Source organism: Xenopus laevis, chromosome 7S (assembly GCF_017654675.1).
Source record: "Xenopus laevis strain J_2021 chromosome 7S, Xenopus_laevis_v10.1, whole genome shotgun sequence".
Lineage (NCBI taxonomy): Eukaryota > Metazoa > Chordata > Amphibia > Anura > Pipidae > Xenopus > Xenopus laevis.
In genome coordinates this window covers 97,754,053-97,774,346 of record NC_054384.1, presented here as the reverse complement: position 1 = coordinate 97,774,346, position 20,294 = coordinate 97,754,053, and the positions used below count along the sequence as shown (strand labels likewise).

Sequence of the window (20,294 nt, the reverse complement as noted above, 5' to 3'; positions counted from 1 at the left end):
GTCGAAGGTCGTAGTCGAAGGTCGAAGTAGCCCATTCGATGGTCGAAGTACCCAAAAAATACTTCGAAATTCGAAGTATTTTTCATTCGAATCCTTCACTCGAGCTTAGTGAATCGGCCCCTAAGACATTTTGGTGTCCAATAGATTTTTGCCCCAAAAAGCGCGACTACTACACAGGCCCTTTGCATGCTGGATATTGTAGTCTTACATCAAACTTGGCAGTTGGCAAATAGTTTAACAAAAACTACATTACCCAACATGCATTGGGAGACAGGCTTGGCACATTAGGGCAAATAATAAACTTTGGCTGGTTTTCAAAGTAAAAACCAAAGGCCCAAAAAGTAGCCCAAATCCGTACCTTGCTTAGTTTGTAATTTCAAAACCAACCTGGGCTTTAAATTAGTAGCCCAATTTGGCAGGAAAATCGCAAACCTGGCAACTATGAAACATCCTGAGATTGAACTCAAGACGTAATAGTATGGGCAGTCATTGCCAGTAGTTGTCATGGCGGGCGGATTACCTGCTGAGCGGAAGTGCGTCATACTCTCGATAGGGGCAGTTCTACGGAAAGCTGCGCTGCTCTTGGCGGTAGTGAGCATTGGCGTGTTAGCTGTAGTTGTGTTTCAGTCGCATTTCGGACAGCGGGAATGGCGACACATGGAGCCGGTGGGGATTGTCCCAGGGATGATAAAGAAAAGAAGCAAGGGGAAGGCGGTGCCGCCGGGGGTTCGAGTCTCGGGTCTACAGGTGACCGCAGCGGAACAGGTGAGTAGGGGCAGCGGAATGGCGGTAATTTGGGTGGAGGCTCCAGACATCAACGAGAGGCTCCGTCTCACTTCTGGCTACTTTCCTTATTCCTCTTGTCCCCCCGCCCCAACTTTACAGCATTTCTATCACTAGAGGGGATGCTGGGAATTGTTTTCAACCTAGAGGGGATGCTGGGAGTTGTAGTGCATCAAGCAAAGTGTTTCCCCACACTTTTCCCAATGTTTCTTATCTGAGACGTCTCCTCTAGTGCTTCTACTTGATATCAATGATGAGCAGCCATGGAAACCCCCACATGATACTGATTTACAGCCCCCAGCACCTCTGTCTAGGGCGGGATTTGGGAGTTGTAGTTCACCGCATTTACAGTTCTCTGGCTGTGAATCCCTTCTCTATGTTCGACATACCAAGTTACAATCCCAGAATACTTCCCTGATAACTCCCTGGCTCTTTCTCTGAGTCCTCTAGTCCCCTGTTATAAGGGCACAGTCCCTCTCTCTTCTCTTCTTTCTTTGGAGGGAATTCTATGATCAAAGTTGAATTAAAGAGAGAGACACCAGAAATAAAGGGGATTGTTCAACTTTTATTATGTTATAGCATGGCTAATTCTATGCGACATTTCAATGGGTCTTCAATTTTTCTTTTTTAGTTTTTGAATTATTTGCCGCCTTCTTCTGACTCTTTCCAGCTTTCAAATGGGGGTCACTGACCCCATCTTATAAAACAAATGCTCTGTAAGGCTACAAATGTATTGTTATTGCTACTTTTTATTACTGGTCTTTCTATTCATGCCCTCCTATTCATATTCCAGTCTCTTATTCAAATCAATGCATGGTTGCTAGGGTAATTTGGACCATAGCAACCAGATTGATAAAACCGCAAACTGGAGAGCTACTGAGTAAAGGGTTAAATAACTAAAAATACACAGATAATAAAAAATGAAAACGAATTGCAAATTGTCTCAGATTATCACTGTTTACATGCTACTGAAAGTTAATTCAAAGGGGATCAACCCCTTCAAAGGGGTTGTTCCCCTTTAAATGAACATTAAGGGGCAGATTTATCAAAGGTCGAGATGAAGTTTCGAAGTGAAAGACTTCGAATTTTGAGTTATTTTTTGTGTACTTAAACTAGGAAATAGTCATAGTTTTTTTTTTTTTTAAGTTCTTTCTCTTTAAAACTTCGACCATTCGCCACCTAAAAGCTGCCGAAATGCTGTTTTAGCCTATGGGGGACCTCCTATAACCTGTATGGGAGGCAATTGGGGGAGTTTGGGAGGTCAAATTAAAAAAAACTTTGGATCCGAAGAAGGCACACTTAGACCTCAAAAAACTTCATCCACCATTCGGTTGGTCTTTTTGAATTCGAAGTTTGAAGTTTCGACCTTTGATAAATCTGCCCCTAAGTATGACGTAGATAGTGATTATCGGAGACAATTTGCAATTGGTTTTCATTTTTTATGGATTATTTAGCTTTATATTCAGCAGCTCTTCAATTTGCATTATAAACAATCTGGAAGCTAGGGTCCAAATTACCCTAGCAACCATGCACAGATTTGGAATATGAATAGGAGAAGACTATACTAGAAAGATGAGAAATAAAAAGTAACGATAACAATAAATGTGTAGCCTTACAGAGCATTTCCAAATTTCAGATGGGCATCGCTGACCCCATCTAAAAAAAAAAAAAGTCAGAAGAAAGGCAAAACATTATAAAAGTAAAATAAATAATGAAAACGAATGGAAACTAATGTAACATTGTCTTTCCATGTTATTTATAATGTTGCCATAAAAGCATTTGCCCAGTGCTTTCACATTACGGATCTCATCAACCCCCCCCCCTCCTCTGTTTGTGCAGCGGGAGTCCATTCGCATTAGAAACTCTTCCAGAAGGGACAGTCAGGTTGGCAAAACAGTTAGATTTAGAAACTTCACATAACAATTACTCACAAAAGCAGAACTATTCGTGAAAAACCGTCAGCATGACCTATAGGTGACTTTTAAGGTACATTAATATTTTGAAGAGAAGTTTTTTTGGTGTCAGTATCACTTTAAGGCCCCCCCTAAATAATCTAACATATGGGCCTGTGCATTGCTGTGCCTCTTCTATGGGCTGTTCCATGTTTGACGTTCAGCTTCCCCCCCCCCCCCCCGTGTGCATGTTGTTTGTCTGGACCCAGAAGAGACGTATAGTCGGTGTCGGTACCTGGGAAGTAAGATTATTATTATTTTGTGCTTATTTGTGATTGGTGCTTACATAGCAATCTCCACTGCGGCAGGGACTGGTGTGAATGAGTATCATCTCATTACAGCACTCTGTAGTCTCTATATTAATAAAGCAAACAAGTTCTGTTTGGACAGTGCAATATAAGCAGGACACTGTACTTTCTGTTTGTGATCTACGAGTCACATTCCATATCACAGAGTAATATCACATCACAGTGGCGGCACGTGTGCTCTTTATAGGAAATAGAGGGAGGTGCCAGGGAAATGAAAAGTGCACAAAAACTACTTCTGTGTGTGTAGTAATTCCACTTGTGCTAAACCTTGTGTAGTATACAGAAAGTTTGTGTCCAATGCCAAGAGCAGTGCTTGTTGGACTCAAGTCAATCTCCCCCCTCCTGCCCAATCTCCCTCCCCCCTCCTGCCCAATCTCCTCCCTCCTGCCCAATCTCCCTCCCCCTCCTGCCCAATCTCCCTCCCCCTCCTGCCCAATCTCCCTCCCCCTCCTGCCCAATCTCCCTCCCCCTCCTGCCCAATCTCCCTCCCCCTCCTGCCCAATCTCCCTCCCCCTCCTGCCCAATCTCCCTCCCCTCCTGCCCAATCTCCCTCCCCCTCCTGCCCAATCTCCCTCCCCCTCCTGCCCAATCTCCCTCCCCCTCCTGCCCAATCTCCCTCCCCCCTCCTGCCCAATCTCCCTCCCCCCTCCTGCCCAATCTCCCTCCCCCCTCCTGCCCAATCTCCCTCCCCCCTCCTGCCCAATCTCCCTCCCCCCTCCTGCCCAATCTCCCTCCCCCCTCCTGCCCAATCTCCCTCCCCCTCCTGCCCAATCTCCCTCCCCCCTCCTGCCCAATCTCCCTCCCCCTCCTGCCCAATCTCCCTCCTGCCCAATCTCCCTCCCCCTCCTGCCCAATCTCCCTCCCCCCTCCTGCCCAATCTCCCTCCCCCCTCCTGCCCAATCTCCCTCCCCCCTCCTGCCCAATCTCCCTCCCCCCTCCGGCCCCCCTCCTGCCCAATCTCCCTCCCCCCTCCGGCCCCCCTCCTGCCCAATCTCCCTCCCCCCTCCGGCCCAATCCCCTCCCCCTCCGGCCCAATCCCCCTCCCCCCTCCGGCCCAATCCCCCTCCCCCCTCCGGCCCAATCCCCCTCCCCCCTCCGGCCCAATCCCCCTCCCCCTCCGGCCCAATCCCCCTCCCCCCTCCGGCCCAATCCCCCTCCCCCCTCCGGCCCAATCTCCTTCCCTCCCCTTTAAGGTTAAAAATGTCTAGATTTAGTCAGGCATTGGGCCTGTTTGGGTTGGGGCCTTTAGACTGATGATACATGATATGATTGTGTCTTGATGCTGCCCTTAGGCTTTTACCGAAAATGCCAAATTAGCCTTCAGACTGAGCCCCCCCCCCCCATAACTGTCTTTTTATACATTTCAGATGCACAATACTCGGGGTGTGATCTGTTTGATTTCTAAGTAGGTGGCGTAATGTTTTATTCCCTTGAATTAGTTCCTGTTTTTATACAGGTCTGACCTGTCTGTAAAAAAATTGTGTTGAATCTCTGCTTTACCTACAGTTCTCTTCTATGGAACACAATGGTACATTTATATTGGTTCTGTGACATGAGGACTCGACAGGCGGTGGTTGTGCAAATGGCAGTTCTAGTGAAGCAGCCTATGACTCACATTCTGTGTATTTCCGTTGTTTAAATGTAGACACCAGTTCTCAGTCTGACAGTGCTAAGTTTTTGAATGTTTTTACTTAAAGCCATTGTATTGTCTTGCAGTGGTGTAGGAAGATGATCCATTCAATAACACCTCTTGTACAGCCATTGCTTTTTTTTTTTTTTTTTTTCATACAAACAGAAATAATTCTCCTTCTTTCCAAATATGTGCCGTGCCCAGTATGGCTAACCGTGTATATGTAGGGCCTTATGTACAGGTCACTTGCATTCAACTTATTTTGCACTCTTTCTGTAGCTGCTGGATTTTTTTTCTGCATTTTATTTTTAATAGGTGCCCAGTTGACTTCTGCTCTGTACAGGCCACGCATGTGCTGCCTGCCGAAGAGGGGGCACCACCCTCTCCATGAGATCCTCTATTACCTTTTGCCCCAACAGTCAGTGGGTGGGGGATATTTTTTTGAATATTTGTTTTAATTTTGAAAAGCTTTTTGAAAGCATTTATTTATTTTTTACATTTTTATTTTATTTTTTTGAAAGCTTTTATTTATTTATTTTTTAAATAATAGACACTGAAGACTACAGCTAAAGCTCATATATATTATACAAACCGATGACAAAAGTGTCTAAACCTTTAGGATTCTCCGTTAAATTTAAATAGGGAAGGAGAGCCAGGTGTTCAATTAGTAGGAAGATAATCAGGTTTGGGAGATTGTTATTTAAAGGGGTGGTTCAACTTTTAAGGAAATTTTTTGGCGCAATCCGTCGCGCTGCTACAAAACGCATGTGACAAATTGCATGCGACGGAAATAAGGTAAGAGAGAGAAATGTCGGATGAAGTCGCAGCGTTGATGCGACACGACTGTCATATGCAGACGCAGCGTCTGCATCCGACAGTCGTTTTGCATCGGATCAATGCTGCCGACATTTCTATCTCTTACCCCGATTACAAATTCTAAGCAACTTTACACTTGGTCTACATTATTTATTTTGATAGTTTTTTTAATTATTTGCCGCTTTCTCACTCTTTCCGGCTTTCAAATGGGGGTGGGGGGAGACTCTTTCCGGCTTTCAAATGGGGGTGGGGGGGGTCACAGATCCCATCTAAAAACAAAAACTCTGTAAGGCTACAGATGTATTGTTAATGCAACTTTTTATTACTTGAATTGTTATTCTGACCCTCCCCTAATTATATTCCAGTCTCTTATTCAAATCATTGCATGCTTGGTTGCAAGGGCACTGAAATAAGATTGTCTTAAAGGAACAGTAACTGGAATGGAAGTAATACAGATAAGTAATACAAATATAATGCAGTGTTGTCCTGCACTGGTAAAACTGGTGTGTTTGCTATAGAAACACTACTATAGTTTATATAAATAAGCTGCTGTGTAGCAATGGGGGCAGCCATTCAAAGGAGAAAAGGCTCAGGTTACACAGCAGATAAGCTCTATAGAACATAATGGTGTTATCTGTTATCCATTATTTAACCTGTGCCATATAGTCTTTTTTTTTTTTGTATACTTTATTTTTATCAACATAATGGTTATACATTTCTTGTTGTAAACAGTCATCATAGATCATTGCTGTATATAATCGTCCAAACAACCACCAGAGAAACAGGGAAAATAGAATTTTTTTTTTTTTTTTTTTTTTTTTTTTTTTTTATAACCCTGTTATCTCCAAGCTAACCAGTTCAGTTGAATCATGCCAAAAGGTATATAGAAGAAAAAGTATTTTAAAACATAACTTTTAATAAAAGTAAGTTAAAAACACACGCACCCACAAAAACAATGCCATATGAGACTCCATTGTAAGTATATGGAAGTCCGGGACCCTGTCCCTAAAACAACACACAATTAAAAGCCAAGCATAGGGTGAATCAGTGGACAATTATTGTAGTCAGCGTTGTAATTTCACCCCTGACCACAGTAGTGATTAAAGTAATAGCCATATGTTTGTAGCCATTCCCAACACCTCCCTTCCAATCATTCCCCAGCCCAAATTCTACCTAGCTACGTGGGGAACAAGTGGGAGCTATTCGCCCACTGTCCACCTATGCCACCTGCCCTACGCGTTTCGCCGTGTACCACGGCTTCTTCAGGGGCATATGTATATAATCGTAAAATAGTATTTTTTTCCAGAAAAGGTGGCAACTCTATCTGTGTGTGACCACCTTTAGGATCAGACCTAAATGTCCAACCAATCATTGACTTGAGGGGGGCACATGGGTCATAACTGTTGCTTTTGAATCTGAACTGAATGCTGAGGATCAATTACAAACTCGCTAAACAGTTATGTCCCATGTGGCCCCCCTTCAAGTCGCAGACTAACTCAGAGTTAGAGAGCTGAAAAGCAGGAAGTAGTGTTCTGGCTATTATGTTACACATCCAGTCACTCCAGCCTTTATACATTACATTTTTGCCTAACTAACTATATTAGAAACATTTTTTTATTTTGCACAGTCTATCTATTTACACAGTTTTTATTTTTATACTGAACAGTTCCTTTAATATAAGAGAATCTTCTGTTCTATACACACCATTATAAGATTTGCTTTTCTTTCATAGACTTTGTTGAGCTGCTATATCTCCTCTTTGTCTCCATTTTTTTTGAAGTGTTGACTTTTATTGTGCCATTTTAGTGATCCTTCTTTCTGGAAATGGCATTTAGCCATAAACAACTAATTTTCTGTCAGATCAGGCTAAAGGGCTTCAGCAGGCTGTTTCTTTAAATCTATTTTTACTCTGACTAAATATGACTATATGCTGTAAGATTCCCAAATCTTTCCCCCAATATTCTCCCCTTGGCTGGACTATATCTTGCTAATGGGATCATTCGGCTCTAGGGCCAGACTACTGAATTACAATGAAGGAGATATGAAAAGTTGTAGCAAGGATCACATCAATAAGCCAATGGAGTCCTTGGTCCAACAGAAAAATCAAGCCTGTCTGATGGACATTAGGATGATTTTTGGCCATGTATTGATCTTGGAGGCCTGTTGGAAGGCCCCTTATAAGGGCAGATAAGATGCTGAATTGGACTAAAGAACCCAAATCAGCAGCTTAAATCTGTCTCTGTATAGGGTTGCCACTTGGCCTGTATTTTACCAGCCTGGCCGGTAAGTTTGGTTGATCCCAATGTTATTAATAGGGAAAAATGATAATACATAGGAAGGTCGGTATTTTTTTTTTCAGAAAAGGTGGCAACCCTATCTGTGTATGACCACCTTTAGGATCAGACCTAACTAAAAAGCTAGCGGAGAGTTTACACTGTGTTGTACAACAGGAGATCCCAGGCTTCAATTAATAGCTGTAAGACACAGCGGGTATTAAACTGTGTTTTTATCCTTTTCTTAGAATTATATGTTGAATGACGGACTGGGAAATAGGGTAGGGCCAAGTAAGTTATGGAAAATAACAATAAATTCTAGCCTCCCCAGACTGTTTTCTGAAAAGGTTTGGCAGGATATTGACCATGATTTACATGCATTTTCCCAGTTATGAAATGCATAATGTGACCAAATGTATCCTGTCACTCCTCCTGATTAGTGCAATTGGCTACTTAAGCCAGGGGTCCCCGACCCGACCCCAGTGCCTTTATTGAAATTGTTTTGAAGATCCGTGCCTATGATTTTATTTTTGTCTTTCTGCCAGTGCCTCTTAATCAGTGTTCAAAATTTTACAATACCAGTCTAGGTGGTACCTTTTTCAACCCAAAACACAACTCTGTTGCCGGCTTGCTCACATTTATTTAATGTTTGTTTTTGTCCAGCATCCCCCATGAATTATTAGACATGCAAACGCAATGAGTTTCAGGTACACGTCTGTGGTCTTGGAGACTAGTGAGAGAGACCTAAACATGCACACGGGAAGGTGACTCATTCCAGGAAGCTTCGAAAACTTAACACTGTGTTTAGACTTACCCTTTGTATGTGCGTCTGTTGAGCTGTAAATAAGAACATATAATAACATTGGGGTTTCATTTTTCTTTCCTCAAAAGAGGATTTATGTATAAGCAAGATCAGAAAACTATGGGGGATGGTTTCACAGTTATAAGGGTCTATAGTTTTATAGGGCTGCTGTATGTCTAGCTTGGTATAGAATCCTTACACATAAGACATTAAAGGGGTTGTTCACTTTTAAATTACTTTTAATATGAGTGATATCCTGAGACATTTTGCCATTGGTTTTCATTTATTATTATATGGGGTGTTTGCAATATTTAGCTTTTTATTCAGCAGTCTGGTTGCTAGGGTCTAAATTATCCTAGCAACCATGAATTGATTTGAATAAGAGACTAATATGAATAAGAGAGGGCCTGAATGAGTAATAAAAAGTAGCAATAACAATAAATGTGTACCCTTACAGACCATTTTTTGAGATGTTGTCAGTGACCCCTATTTGAAAGCTGAAAAGATTCAGGTGAAAAAATGAAAGCCATTTGAAAAGTTGCTTAGAATTAGCCATTCTATAACATACTAAAAGTTAAGTGAACCACCCCTTTACTACTCTTTTACATAGGCCACCTATTACATGTGAACTAGGCTTTTGACTTTCCCCAAAAGTCTTGAGTATAAATCCGCTAGGAATGATTCAGTGTCTGATTTTATGAGTTTAGTTAGAAACCAAAACAGAACCAGGAGTAGTCGTCAGAGGCATCTACCCTACGGCTTAAATGTGTATTTAGGTTTATAGATGTTTAATTGTTCAAATTCAATCAGCAACAGTGCCACACTGAAGAATATCTAGTACAGGTGTGGCACCTGTTTTCCAGAATGCTTTGGACCTGGGGTTTTCCGGATAATGGATCTTTTCCATAATTTTTAAACCTTAAATCTACTAGAAAATCATTTAAACATGAAATAAATCCAACAGGCTGATTTTTGCTTTCAATAAGGATTAATTATATCTTCGTTCTGATCAAGTACAAGCTACTGTTTTATTATTACAGAGAAAAAGGAAATATTTGGGGAAAAAAAATTTGATTTGATCATAATGGAGTCTATGGGCAATGGCCTTTCCGTAATTCGGAGCTTTCTGTATAACTGATCCCATACCTGTACTGTATTCATGGTCAGAAGTGGAGAGGAAACCTCCCCTGCTCTCAATTATGTCGTTATTTATAGGGGTGTTTAATAATGTTTGCTCTGTGTTCAGCTTTTGGTAATCGGGCACAAGAAAGTGTTAAGAAATACCCCTCCGGATAAGCTGGATTCCCATCTTTTTAGAAATATGGCCTGTTGTGTGTTCAGGCATTCCTAGGGCTTAGCATTGAGAGAACAACGTGGGCCAATACTCCATATTGCTGCAAGTCAAGTACTGTAATTTTCTTAATATGGCCAAATGTCTGGGTTTTTTTTTGTTTGTTTTTTTTGGCGAGCGAGGTTCCATGCAACCATAAGACGAGGCCCTGCTCCCCTTGCCTAGAGTGGTGTTACCTCTCCTGTCTGAGAACTGCCTGGTTGGTGGATGTTTTCTAGAGCCAGGGTAGGGGCATCAGGTCCGTTATTTTTAGGGATTCTTTTCCAGAATTTGGTATGGGATACAGCCAAGAGTCTGCCTTTTTCAACAGGATTTGGGAAAATCCAAGTGCCTGGCTGAACCGAATTAAAAAAAAACAAAAAACTTTTTGACACACAAACAAGGAAGTCAGCAAATTTTTTTTTTATGTTTTAAACAGCACATGCGGTTCTCTTACCCCCTTATTTCCCTAATTTGCATATGAAAATTAGGGCTCCGATTCAGTCCAATATTCTGCCAGATCTTTCATTATTGACTCTTTTCACCTTGATCTTAATTTTTGTGCTTGTAAACTTGTCAAGAAATTGCCTGTGGGGCCTGCTGGTCCAGTTGTGGGTTTTGTGATTTTGGGCTAAAAATGTGATCCTCAGAGGCACGTTTGGGCAGCTGACGGGACAAACTTTAAAGGAGAATCAAACCCTTGCCCCCATACCCTACACAGACCTTCCTCCCCCAGCCTAGTTCCCCCCCGGGCAAATGCCCCTAACTCTTTACTTACCCCTCCGTGCAAATAATGTTGACCAAGCCCCCTAACTGACCAGGCCACACCCCTTTCTGGCTGCTATTTAGAGTCTCATAGAGACAATGGGAGAACAGAAAAAGGAAAGTTATCTAAATTTCTTGAAGGGCTTTAGCACACAGGCAGATTCGAGGAGACTAATCGCATCTTCTTCGGGACGACAATCTCCCCGAACTGCCTTCTCCCGGCCTTCCGCCTTGTAAAATGAAAAATCGCCTGGGCAATGCACTCGAGGTCGCTGCTGCTAATCTTTATAGACTGGAGCCCAACCTGCCCTGCAGTGATGTCACGGAGGGGCGGGTGCAAGTCTATAAATTTTGGCGCCGGCAGTGCTAGGTCACGATCGACCCGAAGATTTTGTGCAGGGGTCGGCCCGTACCTGCATATTGCCAATTAGTCGCCCAGCGACATTGTTTCTTATTCGGGCGACTAATCTAATTGCCTCACGAGAAAACTTTGGGCGACTTCAGAAATCCAAAGCATCCGAGTGCCATTCCACCGGCAGGAAGGCAGTTCGGGGAGATTAGTCGCCCGAATAATCGATTTGTCACTGGGCGACTAATCTCCCAAAATAGCAGCGTGTCTCTGCCCTAAAGTGTGACTGAAGTTTATTAGAGCACAAGTCACATGACTGGGGGCAGCTGGGAAACTGGCAATATGTCTAGTCCCATGTCCGATTTCAAAATGAAATATAAAAAAATCAGTTTGCTCTTTTGAGATAGGGATTTCAGTGCAGAATTCTGCTAGAGAAGCGCAATTAACTGATGTGTTTTGTAAAAGAAACATGACAAGTATCCCTTTAATCTCAATGGAAACTGCCTATCACAAGTTGTGGGGGTGGTTTCCTTTAAAAAAAAAAAGTTGGGGTCATTTGCTTCTTTACCGGTTACAAATGCCAACAAAGAATACATCCACTGAGTCAAAAGGATAATAGCTGCTCTCTTAGGTGCCCATACGTTATATTATTTATTTACTTATTATTTATGTGGACATCTCTTTCCAGTGCATAGACTAAAATTTGCATGCTAATGTGAGGAGTCCTGCAGTACCCTATCTTGCATTACATTGATTGTTCTTTTTGGCTTCCTCAGGAATATCCACAGAACAGATCTTAGAAACAGGAGAGCATCTGCTAAATGGGTGAGTGACAATATAAAAAGATCTACAGTGGAGCTGAAAACAAACTCTGAATCCTAAGTTGGTGCCACTCTTGCTTAAACTACCTGATCTGGTTACTGGTGCATTGTGTCATCTTGCCCAAAAGTTCATTGCAACATCCTCAACTTGGTACAGGAGCATCTCTGGAAGGAGGGTACACTCAAACTTGGGGCACCCTCATCCCTTACTAGTTGCAGCAGCCATATTTTCTTAATTGGATTTCTACTAGTTTTGCTTTGCTTTTTACTACAACCAGACTCATAGGGCTTATTGGACACACTATATTTTCTGTGGATAATAAACAGTAATGCACTAGACCAGTCTTTGATATTAAAGGAATAGTTCAGTATAGAAATAAAAACTGGGTTAATAGTGCAAAATAAAAAATGTTTCTAATATAGTTAGGCAAAAGTGTAATGTATAAAGGCTGAAGTGACTGGATGTCTAACATAATAGCCAGAACACCTACTTTGCAGCTCTCTTGGTTTCCACTGATTGGTTACCAGGCAGTAGCCAATCAGTGACTTGAGGGGGGGGGGCACATAGGTCATTAGTTGCTTTTGAATCTGAGCTGAATGCTGAGGATCAATTGCAAACTCACTGAACAGTTAGTCCCATGTGGGCCCCCTTAAAGTCGCTGACTAATTCAGGGTTAGAGAGCTGAAAAGCAGGAAGTAGTGTTCTGGCTATTATGTTAGAAATCCAGTCACTCCAGCCTTTATACATTACATTTTTGGCTAACTAACTATATTAGAAACGTGTTTTATTTTGCACAGCCTATCTATTTACCCAGTTTTTATTTTTAGACTGAACTGTTCCTTTAAAGGGGACGTAAAGGCAAAAAAATAAAAACCCATTTTTACTTTCTTTAAAGGGCATGTAAAATCTAAAATAGAATAAGGCTAGAAATGCTGTATTTTGTATACTAAATATAAACATGAACTTACTGCACCACAAGCCTAATCAAATAAATAATTTATGCTTTCAAAGTTGGCTACAGGGGGTCACCATCTTGTAACTTTGTTAAACATCTTTGCAAGACTAAGACTGTGCACATGCTCAGTGTGGTCTGGGCTGCTTAGGGAACAGTGGCGTAACTACCGAGGAAGCAGACCCCGCAGTCGCAGGGGGGCCCGGAGGTACAGGGGGCCCGGCAGGGGCCTGCTTCCTCAGTATGTGCAACCAGCCAGGATCATTTAGGGCAGGGTTGTCCAAACTAGGCTGCAGCATTTCGCACCACCCCCCTCCCCAGTTGGTGCAGTGGAAGTGGCCAGCGGTGAACAGGAAGTCTACCTGCAGTGCCAGAGAGGGAGCCGGAAGAGGAGCAGAACGTCGCAGCAGCACGCCTGCTGCACTTGAGAAAACTGCTGCCGACTGGGATTCGACCTCTCCTTACAATGATGCCACAGCACAGGCACACCAACCGCCTCCCCATTCCCACTGCAGTTTTTAAAACTCTCTGTTCTCTCTCCCCGTTACCTCTCCGTTACACACTAAACTTCTGTCACTCCCCCTCCCTCTCAGAAACTAAAGGTGGACTGGACTCCTAGACTGTGATTTACTTCCCTGCAGCTGCTGCACATTAATTTCTATGTGATCACTGAGACTTGTGAGAAGTGAATGTGCTGCTGCAGCTTGATCCTTATCTAACAAGTGTCTCAGTGATCACATAGAAATGAATGTGCAGCAGCAGGGAAGTAAGTCACAGTCAAGGAGTCCAGTCCACCTTTAGTTTCTGAGAGGTAGGGGGGAGCTGGCAGCTCCAGCAGGAGAGGAGCTTGTGCTGACTTCTATGCTACTTGTGTTTTTGTTGATTTCCACCAGAATTCATATTTTTTCTCAAAAAAAAAATGTGTGTGAAAAGAGTTTCTTAAAAAAATTTATATACAGGTATGGGATCCATTATCTGGAAACCCGTTATTTAGAGAGTTCCTAAATTACAGAAGGACTGTCTCCCATTGACTCCATTTTATAGAAATAATCCAAGTTTTTAAAAATAATTTCCTTTTTCTGTGTAATAATAAAACAGTCCCTTGTACTTGATCCCAACTTAGATATAATGAATCCTTATTGGAAGAAAAAAGCCTATTGGGTTTAAATGAATTTCTAGTAGACTTAAGGCATGAAGACCCAAATTACAGAAAGATCTCTTATCTAGAAAACCCCAGGTCCCAAGCAGTCTGGATAATGGGTCCCATACCTGTACAAGGTCCATGGGGGAAGCCATATAATAAAAGAAAATCGTGATATGAAAGAGTTAATTTAATACTGTGATGAGGTCAGGGGAAAGACACAAGCCAAACTTACTGCCCCAGATGATCGGGAGAATCCAGGGGGGCTATTAATTAAACAGAGATTGCAGGTTGAATGTTTCAGAAAAGACTTTCAAAACCAGTACCTACTGTAATTGGCTGTATTAAGCAGTACAGGTACAGGATCCATTATCCAGAAAGCTCCAAATTACAGGAAGTTTGTCTACCATAAACTTAATTTTAATTAAATAATTCAAAATTTCAAAACATTTGTTTTTTCTCTGTAATAACAAAACAGAATATTGTACTTCATCCCAACTAAGATATAACTAATTTTTATTGGTGGGAACACAAAACTATTGGGTTTACTAAATGTTCAAAGGATTTTTAGCAGACTGGGGTATGCAGTTCCAGATTATGGAAAGACCCCTTATCGGCATACCCCAGCCCCTGAGCATTTTGGGTAACAGGTCCTATACCTAGGGTTTAGCTCTCCTTTAATAAACATGGAAATAGCAAAATGGTTTTGGCTTAAAGTGTTTGAAACTCGAAAGTTTTGTTCGGCGAGGCTTAGTATAATAGTGGGTGCATTGTGTGCCGAGCGTACCATCCCTCCACTTTTTTGATCCCAGTTCAAGCACTGGCTGTATTAGAAGTGTGTGCTCTTACCGGCTGCAATTTAAAGAAGTTTCAGGGAGCTAAGGCAAGAGCTTTTACACAGAGCTGAGGTAGGAGAAATCGCATTGCTGCTATGTGAAAAGCTTTTTGTTTCCATGGGCAAATACAATCACTAAAACACAACTGTTATTCCTCACTGTTCAGTCAGCATATCTCCTACTATTTTGTACAAAGGGGGGCCTGAAAATTTCTTTGCAGGGGGGCCCTGGCATCCGAAGTTACGCCACTGTTAGGGAATGTCATAAACAAAGCTGCTTGAGTTCTGCATGGCTGGGAAGTAAGGCGGGGGCTCCCCCTGCTGTTCATAAGTATGATTGTTTCCCTGCAGAGCAGTTAGGGACCGTCCGACAATTCCTATCCACAGCAGTAAATGAAGGGAGAATTTCACTGCATACAGTCAGGTTTCTTATAAAAACTGTACACATTTTTTAATTAAAGTATATTGGAGATAGGTTTCTTTTTCATTAAAGAAAGTAATGATGGGATTTTATTTTTTTTGCCTTTACATGCCCTTTAATGAAAAAGAAAACTATCTCCAATATACTTTAATTAAAAAAATGTTTTTATAAGAAACCTGCCTGTATGCAGTGAAAGTCTCCCTTCATTTGTTTTCTCTGACTGCTGCAGATAGGAAGCTTCAGACAGTCCCTAACTGCTCTGCAGGGAAAGAATCATTATTTGAAAAGGCAGGGGGGGTGGGACTTCCCCGAACTGGAGCAGCTTTGTTTGTTTCCTTGTAGAACAGCCGTCGACCATGTAGAGATTCATATCTGCAGCGGTCACAGCAAGTAAATGTAGGAGGAATTTCACTGCATACAGTCAGGTTTCTTCTAAAAACTGTACCGATTGTTTATAAAAGTATATTGGAGAAGTTTCTTTTTCAGTTAAAGTAAAAATGGGATTTAATTTTTGCCTTTACATCCTCTTTAATGTTTCCAACTCCAGCTGCAGGGAAAAAGATCATGGAGCCAGATTTATACAGATAAACTGGGATTCTATTTGTAGGATTATTTTGCTGCCGCCACTGGTTCTGCAGAGTTGGGAAAAGTTTGTATTAAACAATACAAAAACTATAAAATCTACATTAGATTACATGACAACACAGGACCCAGTGCAGTCTGTATATTCTGATTATTAATCAGTCTTGCTGTACTGGCTTCTGGCAGATATTATTTGACTTGTGCTGTTTTGATCATTTATGACGATCCCTAAGCAGCCCAGACCACACTGAGCATGTGCACAGTCTTAAGCTGGCCATAGACGCAAAGATCCGATCGTACGAATCGTGGATTCGTATGATTTTCGGACCATGTGTGGAGAGTCCCGACATTTTTCGTCCGTCTGAGATTGGTCGATCGGACAGGTTAGAAAATTTCTGTCGCCTGCCGATAATATCTCTGCGTGTATTGCCAATTGTACGATTTTCAGTGGGAGACTGTCACTAGTGTTGTCAGACATAAGTATCGTACGATTGCTGTCAGGGGCAGAACATTGGGTGATCTGTTCTTATTTGATCGGAATGGTAAAGACTTTGATCTGAATGGTTAGTGGCGGGTCGGGAGATGGGAAAGTCCGATCGTACGTTGATTCGTACGATCGGATCTTTGCGTCTATGGCCAGCTTAAGTCTTGCAAAGATTTTTAACAAAGTTACAAGATGGTGAGCCCCTGTGGCCAACTTTGAAAGCATAAATTATTTGTTTGATTAGGCTTGTGGTGCAGTAAGTTCATGTTTAGTATACAAAATACAGCATTTCTAGCATTATTCTATTTCAGACTTAGTTTCCCTTTAAGAAGTATTTGCTTAAATATATTCTAACACCACCTTATTTACAAGACTTGGATGTAACTAGAATATGTTGCTATTATGTTATTCTCTACTCCTCAGGTTCATCTCTGACCGGCTGCAAAACAATCCTGATGTAGCTGGTGCAGGGGTGCTATTCCCAGGCATCTCCCAACAGAGTGACCCGTCTATAAAGCGGCTTAGTGAGTGCCTGAGGAAAATAGGTGATGAGCTGGATGCAAACATGGAGCTACAAAGGTATTGTCTGTTTCAATCTTGTCCTGTACAGTGGCATACACATCTATCAGTGTTCCATATGTGCTTTATGTAATACTGAATCCAAACTGTTGTCTTGGTTAAACTCTAGAGCTTTGTAGATGCCAGTTACACTGTATATTAATATTAATTGTGGTTTTTTATCTCCTCCATCTGTGTAGGAGAATTGATAATGTACCCTGCACCTCACCCAAGCAGGTATTTTTTCATGTGGCCAAGGAACTGTTTGCCGATGGGGTCTTCAACTGGGGAAGAGTTGTTGCCCTATTCTACTTTGCCTGTAAACTTGTTGTAAAGGTAAATTGTGGCACTGTTAGCAGCCTCTACTAATGCTTGGTTTTTAGGAATATTTTTAAGATGTTAATATTTGTGCTTTGTCTATAGGCTCTTTGCACAAAAGTTCCTGAGATGATTCGCACCATCATTAACTGGACCATGGACTACCTGCGGGACTATGTTGTCCAGTGGATACGGGATCAGGGAGGCTGGGTGAGTATGGGACTTTCAATTACAAGCCGGAAGCTGTAGTACAGGTATGGGACCTGTTATCCAGAAGGCTCAGGACCTGAGGTTTTCTGGATTACAGCTCTTTCTGTAATTTGGATCTTTATGTTTTAAAGGAATATTCCACCCTAAAGTTAAAACTAGATTTTTGTACTTACCGTTAAATCCTTTTCTCTTGTCCTACATTGGGGGACACAGGCCTTCCCTCCTTGTATTAGTTCAAGTTAACGTTGATCAGTTAATATTATATAATTTTTATTGTTCAAATACCAACAAGTTCAAACAGCAGGTGGTTCATACCGTGCTTAGCTTGCATTAGGGGGGTGCTCCTTCTTTTCACATGGGCAATTGGTAGGGCTCGTCATCTCTTCTTCGGTCAGAAAACTGAGGATTGAGGAGGTAGGCGGGGATGGGGGGGGGGCTTTTTTTTTTTTTTCAAACTATGGGTTGAATTCTCCTTTAAGGATAAGGAAAGCTAGAGTCAATGTTGGCTCTGATTTCTTGGGCATCCCTGTTGACTGATCACTTGTTTCTTACCCCAGAATAAGTTATAATAGGGCTGCTACCACCATCCGTGACCCAGGAATCTCCTGTACTGAAGTCTGCCTTAGAAACTTGGCACATGCACCTCCCAAGTGACTCCAGCTTTTATTGTTATTGTATGATTAGCTGACTTCTTTGTTTTATCTGAAATGTTTGACATTTTTCATCCTTTTTTTTTTTTAGGAAGGCATGCTGTCCTACTTTGGCACCCCTACTTGGCAAACAGTTGGCGTATTCCTAGCTGGGGTCCTCACTGCCTCTCTTGCCATCTGGAAGATGTCCTAATATTTTCCGATAGACGCAGCGCTTTTATACCTGTTTTTATACCGGAAGTACATGACTAAATAGGATTCACCTTTGTGCTGACAAACGGGTGCTTCCACCAGGCTCCAAGAGAACGTTACCGCAAGAACTTCAGACATCATTTAATTCGGGGATCATGTTTTTTTTTTCCTGTGCCTTTTTTAATTTTTAATTGATTTTTAAACTGATGTTTGATATAATACTTGAACTTCCCCCTCTGCTCAATCTTGTGGGGGCAAAAAGCCTAGAATGTCCATGGGTGAGGAATGTCCATTTCTGCATAATTTGCACCCTGAAGTTTCCAATTTCCGTTATTTACAGAGTGAACAGTCTTCTCTCAGGGCTGAGAAAACAGCATTGTGTTAATGTTAATCGCGAGCACAAATGGCACTTTTCAGGGGTGGTCCTTGCACATTTTTCATGTTTCAATGAATTGGTCTTGGCGCTCACTGAAGAAATATTTGCTTTTAGGAGCCTGTGATAACTTTGCTTTAATCGAGTTCCCTGACAGTAGAGTAGTTCGCTAGCAAGATATTAAGCAGTTTGGATTTATTGATGCTCTAAAATATCATACAATTCTGATTTCTATATAAGATTTAAGTTATTCGGTCAGAAGTCTGAACCAGAGATGTTTAATTACAAGTATTTACATCCTCAGACAGCAAAAATAATATACTGTTTTATATGTAGCTATCTGCTTTTTTTTTTTTTTTTTTTTTTTTTTTTTTTTAGTCACAAGTTTGCCTTCCCGGTTCAGTAGAACTTGAATACCTCAAAACATGGAATCAGACTTATTTTTCCAGCATTCTTGGTTAGTCCTTTTCTTTAGAGACAGACCCACAGGAGAGTTGAGGCATCAAAATGCACAGCAAAGCTGAAATGTCTAGTGGTACAGGTGTGTGTGTCTTGGGTTTGTGCCTGTGTCTTAGATGGCAAAGTTGGGTGATACTTGGGTACTTTTTATAGAGCCAGGGAATTTGGCGGTGGACCCATCCAAACAGGACCGAAACTAGGGGTAGGCAGAAGAGGCACCTGCCTAGGGTGCAATGAAAGGGAAGGGTGCTGGGCAGGTACCTTTTTATATTGTCTTCTGCCTACCCCTAGTATGTTTTCAGCCCTCTTTGGTTCCCCACCCCCTCTGTTGCTCTTTCCCCCCCCCCCCTCTGTCGCTCTCCTCCCCTCAGTCGATCTTTGCCCCCCCCTTCCGTAGCTCTCCTCCCCTGCTTCCCCTCCCATCCATCTCTCATCTCTTTCCTCTCTCTCCGTGCCACCGACACGATCAAGTCGTGGTCCGTCTGGGGCGCACAAGGAGGGGGGAGCGGGGCGGCTGTCCGACGTGGCCTTGCTTCCAAATACGGTTATTGCCCATGCAGCAGGAGAATGCACTGTGATTTAATGTCTGGCACAATACAATCTATATAAAAGCAGTGTACGGTAAACAGACCCAACATACTTAAGGGTATTTTAATTTATGACACCGTCAGACACGGTTCAGCATAAAAGTGGTACTGGACTGGTAGATGGATCATTTTAAAACAACAAAAGCCTGATTATTGGGGGTACCAATTTGTTAGCCCCCCTTCCCCTGTCACATTGATCACATGATAGTTTTATTTAGGACAAACTCATCTTTGTCCAGGTTCCCAGCATCACCAACACCGTTTCAGACTTTGTGCATTCACAGTATAGAACTTTAAGGAAGAGTTCTGTACTGCCCATGTGTCAAGTGCTGGCCTGAGGAAACCCCTTTTTGTTTTCAACTAAGGGTAGAACAGACTGCAAAGTTCTTGTAACTCATTAATAAATGGTATTTATATAAATAGTAAACAGGCATTTAGATCCGGATACCTGTAAACAATGTATCGGTAAACTGACAGTGGTGGACATATTTAAAGGGTAAGTTCAGTTATTACTGTTTGAGTGGAATATTCTGAGAAACTTTGCAGTGGCTGTTTATTTTTAATCATATTTTCGAATTGCGTGCCTGTTCATTGTGCAGCTTTCCAGTCTAACTTTTAGGGGCAGATTTATCAAGGGTTGGATAGTAAGTTCGAAGTGTCACAGTTCCCACATTCAAATTTTAATCCCCCTATTCGAATGTG

The 20,294-nt window shown here is 42.0% G+C and overlaps 1 protein-coding gene across 1 annotated transcript; it reads left to right on the top strand.

The window, feature by feature from the left end:
- Positions 1-593: 593 nt before the first annotated feature.
- On the top strand, positions 594-18,881 carry bax.S (BCL2-associated X protein S homeolog). Its single transcript, NM_001085635.2, is given in 6 exon segments — positions 594-765; positions 11,785-11,833; positions 16,669-16,824; positions 17,004-17,139; positions 17,227-17,331; positions 18,073-18,881. Coding segments are annotated over 6 exon segments (666 nt in total). The 5' UTR covers positions 594-647; the 3' UTR covers positions 18,175-18,881.
- The last annotated feature ends 1,413 nt before the right edge of the window (positions 18,882-20,294 follow it).